Here is a 10639-nt window from a genome sequence, read left to right as displayed (position 1 = left end):
TATTGATGATAAGACATATCAGTTACGAAATGTTGAAAAATTCATCACATTTTATTTCGTAATTTCAAAATCATTCTGTTTATTAGGGCGAACACTTAAAAGTTTTGTTGAGTGTATATGTTATATATATATATATTGCTAAGAGAACCTCATTGATATTCATAGAGTGTCAAAATCGGAAAGTTGCTCTGCTGTGTGGAAATTGAAGCTGTTTCACCGAAATATACATCCCTGGATGAAGTCGGACAAGTACCACTGCCTTCAATGTACTATGCAAATATATGAGACAATACTGGACAGCTAACCATCAGTAAACCCCGCCTTCGTCAAATTGGAGTTTGTCACGTACTGCCCAAAGTCCAAGCTCTTGTTAAAACTGCTCTACCTCGTGTTTCAAACTGTTTTCAAACCTATCAGAAGCTACCAAGAGACCCCATTTTACATCCATACGATCAAATCATTACATGAACACACAAGAAAATGTAATTTGTGTTTATTCTTCAATGACCTATGGCAATATTAACAAAATATCACAGACATTTAGCAAAGACTTTGCCTTCTATAGTATTATTTGAACTCAATGGAACATACCAAGAAGAGAAATAAAAATATTTTATACAATTCTAAATATTAAAGTAATGTGTAAACCTTTTCGACATGATTTTTTTTGCATTGATTTCATTAGTGTACCTTTTACAAAATCTACTAGCCAAGTACATGTAAAAGATTTCTGCAAACTACATATACCATGAATACACAGGAAGGCCTCATTAAGGAGAAAAAATATAACTCAGTGTGTATCAATGTATAGAAATTCGTAAATGGTTAGATTTTACCTTTTATACACAAGCTGACAATTATCCATCTTACCAGCGAATTAAAAACTACAATCTTGTAATCTACAATGATATGATTTAATCATCGTCCTCTTCTTCATAATCATCTTCATACTCCTCGCTCTCCTCTTCTTCATCAGTTTCCTCCTTGTAATCACCCTCTTCAGTAACTTCATCAGATATTGTTAACTCATCTGGAGAAGCAGAGACTAGATCGTCTTTTTCACTGAAAGCCACCATCTTGACTGCTGCATCAGGGGAAGGAATTGGTGTGTACTCACCAGGGGAATGGACCGGGCTGTGGGGGAGAGAGCCCCCGGGGGTGAGGCCCGGGGAGGTCTGGGTGCTGTTAAGGGTGCTGTTGATCATAAACTCTGACTTGCAGACCTGGTTGACCACAGCATCGTTGATGTCTTCCAATTCATCAGCAACCTCCCTCAAACATTCTTCGAATACTTGATCAGAAACCCTACAGTTAAATGAATATGAAATGCAGGTAAGTAATTCTTTTCTACCTACAAAGGAAATTCATATCATTTGAATTGATTGACGCAATGAAATTGTACATTGGTGAACAAAGTAGCATTTGAATAGTTTTGGTAGGGGGTGAGAATTAATGTCAAAATTTAAAATCGCCAAATTTGCTTTGTCACAGTGTATAATTTATTACACTGCTTAACTGTAAGTTACATGTAAAAGTTACATGAATAATGCAATAACTTTCCAAGCACTTTATGTTTTTATGAATTGGCAAAATATTCCTTGTGCAAAAATAAATTGATAATATTACATGTACATGTACTACACAATGTTGGGTTTGTTACTTACTCTTCCACTAATCTCCATGGATCAAACTTCCCTTGGATCTGATGGGAGGTTTTCCTCAAATGCCTTTCATATTTCTCCACATAATTGTGGATATTTTCCACCACGTTTTTGGCGAGAGTCAACTCCACAGGTTTACTGTGGTCCCGTTCATTACGGGCTCCCTCCTCCTCCTGGACAACACGACTCTCCGCAAATTTGGGCTCCGGTTTGAATTTAGTAAATATGATAGGCTGGTCTTCCACGTGTTCTTGTTGATATCTGTATAAATACAATCATCATAATGAAAATACGCCAAACTTGATCTTGAAAATAAATCATTAGAACGCGATGGTGCATTTTACATAAGAACTGATGACTTGAAACCAATTTAAGAATTGCTCATAAAATAGTCATCATTCATAAACTAATAAATTTGTCCTTGATGCGAGCAAAACATAACTACATTGAAAAAGGTATATGAATAAATTATTCATTATTATGCATATGTGCCAGAAGGATTCATTTTAAAGTAAATATTTATGACTTGATCAAGAGTTCTTTTGTCAAATGCAGCAAAGGTCTAAGATGTAAAGTAAGTAATACACACAAGTTCTTTTGGCCCATTATACTTGGTCCACTGTTCCTGGTAATTTCTATAGCAACTGGGGGGTTTGGTCTTGAGGCTTGAGATGAGGCTTAAAATAAAAGTATTTCCAATTACTTTTTTACAATTAACAAACTACATGTATTATAGATTAATTTATGATCGAGATAAAATTTACAAAACTTATCTGAATTTTACAAACCTGGTTGTCTTCTGGATCTAAGATTTGATCCCGCTTCTTCAAACTCCAGAGTGGCCCAACGTCTTCGGATTTCAAATTGTTCTTGCTATCAAGATAAAACGCTTTGCTTAAAAACAAGTAACTTTTTTGACAGATGTGTTTTTCAAAATACCAGTATTTTTTTTTTTGTAAAGAATAATTTAATTATTAAAAAATTTATCCTTCATATTTCTCAATCGAGGCACATAATGAATTTCACAAAGTTAATTTTATGAAAAAAACAGAAAACTTGGAATATTGAAATAAAAGCTGACAGAAAGTCCAGTTTAACAAAGCAAAACATCAATAAACGTGAAATTCGATGTAATTTAAATATTAATATATAACAAATTTGAGAGTAAAAACATCCCTCAAGTTCAGTTTCTATCAATTTGATAGCTCCAGGAAGGATTATACAAAAGTCTACAAAAGAATGAATTCTGAGCCCCTGAGTGATGACTACAGACCTCCATATGTTCGAGCCTCTGGAACACATTCTCCAGGGTCGGGTTGTCCTGCAACCTGATGGCCTCGCGCTCGGCTCGCTCCATCATCTCGAGATTCTCCATCTCGGCAGCAGTGTCTCGTATGATGTCATCCAAAATCATCTCTGTCAAAATGTCTCCATTAGCCTCAACCTGGGAACACAAAGAGATTTATATCCAGTCTTGTATATTTTTTGAGCGCGTGCTGCACTTTCTTAAGGAAACAAACAAAACAACATCTACATTTAAAAGATGCAGTACCAAGGAGTAAATCAAAATTGCATTTTTAAAAATGATATAAACATGTAGATATAAATATAAAATGTAAAAGTTGATTTAAATTGAAAAGGGCAGGTATGATATACTGAAAGATATGGGTTAAATTAATAAAATAATATCTGAGAGACAAACAATTTCCCCATGTTTTACAAAGCAAAAATGTCCTGAAAAGTAATTTCTAAAAGTTGAACAAATTTCATAACATAATTAATTCTGTAACTGATGTACATAATTTTACTAATGATTACTGACCTTAAAAATTATGAATCACATTAGTGTTTTTCATAATTATTATAAAATTTTTTTAAATGAGTTTTACGTAATTAATGAATATTTAACAAATTATACACAAGGGTAAAAAACAAAGTATGGATGGAATACAAACTCACATTGTTGTAGGCTTTGTCTGCAAACTTCTGTCTGACAGAGACATCCTTTGCTGCCAGTAACCGCTCCTGTCTCGCTGCCATTTTCTTTGAAATAAAATTTTTTGACTTTTAAACAATAGCTCTTCTAAAATCAGTGCAACTTTACCACTCTCTAATCATATTGAATTTCTCTCACACAAAGAAGAGATAGTCTATGATTATTGAAGTCTTATCATTTTAAGAGATATATTTGACTGCAGCCTACTCCTAGACACAGAACCAGGCAGCCTACTCCTAGACACAGAACCAGGCAGCCTACTCCTAGACACAGAACCACACAGCCTACTCCTAGACATGGAACTAATTAATTTTTACACTGTAAATGTAGATTCACTGAGAAGTTCTTCCCTTATTATACTAATTGATAAATCTTTATGTAAGTACAGAAATAAGTCTTCATTCTAACCTCGGCCTTTTCTAGCAGTGGCTTCAACCTCATCCTGATCGCCATCTCTGCCTCGTTGACCAATCCCTCTGGAGACCTACAGAACTGTCTCCTGCTAATGAATTACAAGCAAAACTTATTTTACAAATACATTTATACATGTAGAGGTTGGGCTATTTAAATTTTCTGGAATTTAGATGCCATTCTTTTATCTATTCTTATTTTTACATCTTTTATTTATACCTTGAACACTTATCATACAATATAGTGATTTTATAGCAGAGTATCTATAGCCTTACCTCTGTCTTGTGGGAGATCTCCCTCTGTTCTGTAACTCTGTCATGGACTGTAAGTTGTAATAATAACAAGAATGTATCCCAGAGATAGAGTCTGCTTAAAATTAATGTTCATCGACCATATTTACACTTATTTTTATAATGACTTTTCAAAAGAAATCTTCATTGTCAAACTTTGAAATGCACACTTCAGCATACTATGCAGTAAAAATTTTGGCAGTCCGTTAACATTTGGCAAAGGAGACCAATTAAAAGTTATCTCTCCTGTCTAACAGCCATTTAACTTCAATCTCTTTTGAACCTTAAACATGTATCAGTTAAATTAAATTTGCATGTACATGTATTTATGGCTTAATAAATGTGTTGAAAAAATTTATTTGGAGTTTTAGCTTACCTGGTTTGGACTAGCGAATGATCCAATATACAGGTTTCTAAATAACAGAGAAAACAGGAACAAGTTACAAACCGTTCATCATACATGCATTAAAATATCGAAAATAATAGAATAAAATTCGTCATCAAGAATTGCCCTTTACTCACTGTACGATGCTTTCATCCATGTCCTGTGAGAGGATATTGCGCCGTGCACTCTGCGGACTTTGTGATCTGGTTCTCCGATTGGTCGGAGTTTTACCGGCTGGTTTCCAGGCTCCATATAAAAGACTGTCTGGACTGACTTTGTTTCCCCTAAGAACAAGTTCATTCACATACAGCAATATACTATAAACCAATCTTATTTTCAACAACTTTTTATTAGGCAATTTCCCAGTGATAAACTTGTTCCTGAGCGTGATAGTTTAGATAAAAGATTGTTTTTAGTATTCCACATCCAGGTATGTAAGACTCAAATCAGATAGTCATTATAAATAACATAAAAGATATACATGTACTGTAGATTCCTTATTCAACATGAGTACTTAATTCTGCGATTCAACCGGTTTGCATCAAATCGCAAGAATATAAAACCGTGAACACCGAATGGTTAGTATAGTTTCATTTAGTTTACACATGTCCAAAAAATAAAAGCGAGATTTTAAATTCCGTGAGGTGTGCTTCTCGGGATTTTACACGGATATTAATTCCTTGCTTTTAATTAGGAATCTACGGTAATAAATTTTACCTAGGTGATGGAGGGGCTGAGAATGACCTCTCCAGGACCGTGCCTTGGTAGTAAGGGGTGGACACTTTTAGCTGTGAAGCCACGGTGGGATCAGCGTAGTGCGTTTCTGGTACAGATTTAACCACTGGCTTCTGAGCTTTGTCTCGCTTTGCCTGCAAAAACTAAATCAAATTAATACTTGCGTAAAAGGTTTAAAATCTACTAAAACTAGCTTTTTTTCCTATCAAAATTACAGTCAACCTTTTCTACATTTTGTATCTTGAACATTGAGCATGAATAACATAGATATGTCAAATTGAGTTGAAAGTACCAACTTCTCACTGTTTTTACATATGATTTAACTCCTCTATCAGTATATAAATTTTTTAATTGGTTCAGTAATGTCCAAAATAAGTTTGCATAAAGGTTACAAAATAAAAATTAATTAAGTAATTATCCAAGAATGGTAATTTTTAAATACATGTACCTGTAATTTTCCAGGGATGATCAGACTCTTTTTCTGGGCTGCTTGTGGTTTGCCCATTGGAATATCCCAGGCCAGTCCAGCACTGCTAGTTTGTTGACCTCCCTGCATAAATCCAGATCCCCCTCTCTGTTTTTCTACCTGCATCAAAGCTGCTATACCTGCTTGGAGGGTAGCCCTCCTCTCCGGAGTAAGTTTTCTTCCTACAAAAATAATGGTGTATGGATGTCAAACACTTATGCTCTCTCTCTCTCTCTCTCTCTCTCTCTCTCTCTCTCTCTCTCTCTCTCTCTCTCTCTCTCTCTCTCTCTCTCTCTCTCTCTCTCTCTCTCTTGGAGGACACAACATCAAGTTAGTAACTGCTAAGTATGGCATATCAATGAACATTAAAATAGATGCTCCAAACTTTTATAAGCATTTTAATATCTGGTACCTGATGGAGCTTTCTTTGTCACCTTAGATGGTTTTCTTGCTATCAGCACTCCTATGAAAAAAAAAACCCAGATCAAATAAAATTATGAAAGAGTTCCTTTCAACTGATTCGAAACTTCTCGTTGTATTGCACTCTTATTTCACATGTACATTGAACTAAATGTTGCACATGTATACAGGCATTTCGAATAAAATGCACTGCTTGAAAGCTGATACCTTTACTCGCTCGATTTTCTTTGCCCTTGTATGACACAAATGCTGGCTTGGTTTGTTTGACAGCCTTGGGGACTTCAAATGGGGGTCTGGAAGGAGACTTCTGCCGAGCCACACTGTCAGATTTGGCAGAGGCAGCTATCTGGATTTCCGAGCACCAAGCCTTGTTTAGATCCTATCAAATAAAACAAAACCAATGATGCTACACCACCAGGCTGGAATATTTCAATATCTTCTACATGCAGAAGTCTTTGATTTTATCATTTGCAATTTAATATTAACCAATAAATCATTTCTATCTTGGTTTAAATCTTTTCAAATCAAATTCCTACTGCTTTTAGAAAGATATTTCTAATCTGGTTGATAAGACAAAATATTTATCGATCTTATCTCCTCATAAAAACACAAATGAGCAGCTTCCGACTAATAAAAAAACATTATCACATATCATAAACTAAAAAAAAACAAACATTTTAACAGCTCCTATCAAGTATTTCATTACTCACATCCACTCTGTCGAGCATGGACAGCAGATCCTGGTGGACACTGGACTTGTCCTCGGCATTGAGCTGAGTACTGAGCAGTGACATCTGTCTGATCAGGAGGGCGAGCTCCTGGTAGCTGGCCGGGAGTCCCCGTTGTAGGTCGGTGAACGGCAGGCTGTTAACAAAGGACTGGATCGCCCTCACCGCTCCGCGATGGGCTGCGGCCAAACGGGCCAGGATCTGACTCTGTAAATGTCAACAACAAAGATATTGTAGATACCTTATTTCTGTGAGTAATTAAATTTGCTATTCTGTCTTTTTGTTTCTAATTGCAATGCAGGAATGTAAAACAGAAAGCATCAAACTTTTCATATAATTTTTATTTAGTTCATAACTACCCAAAAAATGATAATGAGATTTTAGAATCTGTGAGGGTTGCTTGTTTCAATTTAACGTGTATATTCATTCCTCACTTTTAATTAGAAATTCACAATACTTACTAGTTCATATTCAAAAATATTACTTATATTCATAATGTAGGGCTTTCAATAATTTCGAAATGAAGAAGTGAATTACTCATTTGAAGATTTTTTTTTTATTTTTGCCAAAGACGAAATACTGGAAAGCAGTACCTGAACATTGAAATAGTGAAAAATTACGGAAAGCTCCATTATATCTTATGTGAGGAGGATATCATGTGTACCGGTAAGGTAATTTATTATTAACATCCATCTCAGGAATTCACTTATAAACATTCATTTAGCATTTCACTGGCAACAAATTTATTTAAAGAGAAATTACCGGTATTGCACAAAAAAATTTCATAATTGAAAATTATAAAAATTATTGAAAATTGGAATAACTAAATTTCCTTTTCCAACTTGAAATGGAAGGGATAAATATACCGGTAAATCTGTCAATAGGAGAACATAAGGCCAAATCTGACTGTGTTCAAATAATGTAATTGGACGAACCTTCTTGGTGTGCTTCAATTTGTCAGCATCACCTCTAATGAGCTGGCTCTGTACCTCACGGACCTGCTGACGCAGAACGTACAACTGCCGCGCGGCGCGAGTCTGAATCTCATCATTCCGTGCTTGCTTCCGGTCGCTGTCTTCTTCTTCAGGGAGATAACCCTTCCTCTTTTTGGACTTGTGTTGTAGAAAATCCATAGATTGCTCTGAATAAGAAAATTGTAAAACATTTATAGCATCCTTTTTTTCAAATAAGCCTAATTGTAAGCTTCCATGCATTTAATAACATGATATTTTATATCAAAACATGAATTAAACTTATAATTGAAAAAGATAATGTACAATTATGATAAATATTACATAGATTCACATACATGTAAAATGTAATAAATAAAATTCAGTGACATATTATACACTTTGGTAAATCTTTAAAACAATGGCAGACTGGTCTAGTATTCACATATCAAAAGAGAATTAACTGTGATTGATTACCTCTAAGAGCTCTCTGCTCAATGACCTGGATTTGCTGTAGGTAGGACTCCATCTCTCTCTGAAGCCTCTCTATCTCTTTGGCAGGTTGATCACTAGGGGGAAGCTTGCGTACTGGATAAATCTTGAGGTCTGTATCTTTTGAAGGTGGAGAATTTGAGGATACTATAAAACAAAACAAGTTATCAGAAACTAAAATGCCAATTATACTATCAATTGGAACAATTTTAAAAGTACCTATATATCTGATGAAGTATCCAACAAACATTAAGTAATACATGTACATGTATGTCAAACTAAATATTGACCTGGAAAATTTGGATCAGGTACTCTTTCTCCGAGCCGAGGTCCTCTAGGAGGGGTCTGAGTCCGGGCTTCCCGTGGTTGTCGGTTTCTGTCATGCTCTCTCACAGTTAGAACTCGCTTCTCTCGTTTGGGATCCCTGCTTCGTTGGTTCTTGCTCCAGAACTTTTGACCTGGTATCACTCTAGTTCTGGAGGACTTGGGAGATGGAGATCTGCTCCTTGGCTGGAGCGCCTGCATTCTCTCTTGTTCTCTTTGTTTCTTAATGTCTCTCTGGGCCAACTTCATGGCCATTTCCATTCTATCACTTGACAAGGAACTTGAGTTAACTTCTGCAATAATTTTTCAAATTGTTTAATTCAAATGATAATGTAGCAAATTTATTCTCAGTACAACCGGTAATTAATATTTGGATCATAAAGTGTTATCTCTACTTCTTATTAATTTTCCATGCTTACTGCTAGCCTTATTTATCTATATGTGAGATCCATGATTAATTTTTTAATTATAGTGATAATCAGTTAATAACAATAATGATTATTAATATTATGTATTGCCTCCCCATGCTAAAGAGGTATAATTTTCACTCCCCACACTGAGGAGGTACAGTTTCCTATAAAAGTAGGCAAAATCAGCTAGTTGGAGCAGTGAAGGCAGTGTATTAGAGAGAGTAGTAGAAGCAGTAGATAACAAATAGGTTGACACTTTGGGATTTATACATGTACAAGATGTTCTTATGTGGATTGTTTCTTACATGAATTGTGTGGATTATTTCTTATGTGATGTATAGACTGTGTGTAGATATGTAAATAACTTAGTAATTTTTTTTCACTGACTATAGGAGCATAGGAGGATTTCATATATTCACTTGGACTAAAATGTTAAATGTGTTGTAACTTGGCAATGTGCAGTCCGCATGCAAGGCTGAGAACTGCGCTACAATAATTATTCTATAAAAAAATAACACATATCTGCAACTGTGAAATTGTTACTGGCATTTTCATTTTTTTAAAATTGACTGAGTAATTTTATTGCCAATATCATTACCTCGAGTAACATAAGAGGCATTCTGTCGAGAAGGGAACGCTGGAAATGCTTGTTGTCCTGATGACTTTTCTATGACAATGGCTCCTGGTCGGTGGTGGCGATAAGATAAGTTTTCGGTATATGTTGGTGCGCCTGTATTAAACTGCAATTGGTTTTGGTGAAACGCCATTATGCAAGATATATACAAAACCTGTCAATGTGTGTATCAATCCAGAGACCTGTAATTTGCAAGTTCGAACATGTTGTCAGGCCGAGATGTTGTTACTGTAAGACATTTTAACAATTTCTATCCACAGACAAGTTGATAAATGGGAAGAATATAATATATATATCAAGTATTATTTAAATATCATCAAAGAATTCCACGTTGCACGTGTTTCAGGAGCTGAAAATTCTGAATAATTTGTTTTCAAAATCAAATTTCTGACGCTTCCCAGTAAACACACTATGATTTCGAACCCGACCGAATTTTGAGGGGCGCATCGATTTACCCGAAAGGACCTTACAAATACACAAAAGAACGCAATAACCCAAACGAATTCGAGAGATACCAAAACGGAGCATTAAACGATATCAATGACTATTTATAGTTTACCTTTTTGTATGTTTATTTTCATTATTTATACATATTTAAGAAAATATGATACTGATTTTATAAAAATACACAATTTTATACGATAACTTACAGGGAGATCTTTATCCATCTTAAAAAATGTGAGTTTTAATTACTTCCACATAAAAAATTCATAATATATGGGTTTTGATTAAATTAA

The 10639-nt window shown here is 35.0% G+C and overlaps 1 protein-coding gene across 2 annotated transcripts; it reads right to left on the bottom strand.

The window, feature by feature from the left end:
- Positions 1-478: 478 nt before the first annotated feature.
- On the bottom strand, positions 479-10328 carry LOC105319369 (protein moonraker). 2 transcript variants are annotated; one of them, XM_011416885.4, is made up of 19 exons: positions 9867-10328; positions 8825-9151; positions 8520-8681; positions 8028-8233; positions 7075-7299; positions 6572-6743; positions 6357-6407; positions 5927-6126; positions 5461-5612; positions 4881-5027; positions 4735-4771; positions 4344-4390; positions 4066-4159; positions 3621-3704; positions 2935-3105; positions 2450-2534; positions 2251-2338; positions 1665-1922; positions 479-1305 (listed from the first exon to the last, which is right to left on the bottom strand). In XM_011416885.4, exons 1-19 carry the CDS (start codon positions 10033-10035, stop codon positions 915-917), a joined length of 3066 nt encoding a protein of 1021 aa, XP_011415187.3. In that variant the 5' UTR covers positions 10036-10328; the 3' UTR covers positions 479-914. The 2 variants fall into 2 exon arrangements, with proteins under 2 accessions (XP_011415187.3, XP_011415188.3); XM_011416886.4 differs by having other exon boundaries at positions 4066-4156.
- Positions 10329-10639: the final 311 nt, after the last annotated feature.

The sequence above is a fragment of the Magallana gigas genome, chromosome 3 (genome assembly GCF_963853765.1).
Source record: "Magallana gigas chromosome 3, xbMagGiga1.1, whole genome shotgun sequence".
In the NCBI taxonomy this organism is placed as follows: domain Eukaryota; kingdom Metazoa; phylum Mollusca; class Bivalvia; order Ostreida; family Ostreidae; genus Magallana; species Magallana gigas.
Note: the sequence above shows the minus strand (reverse complement) of the source record. Positions and strands in the feature narration are given on the sequence as shown.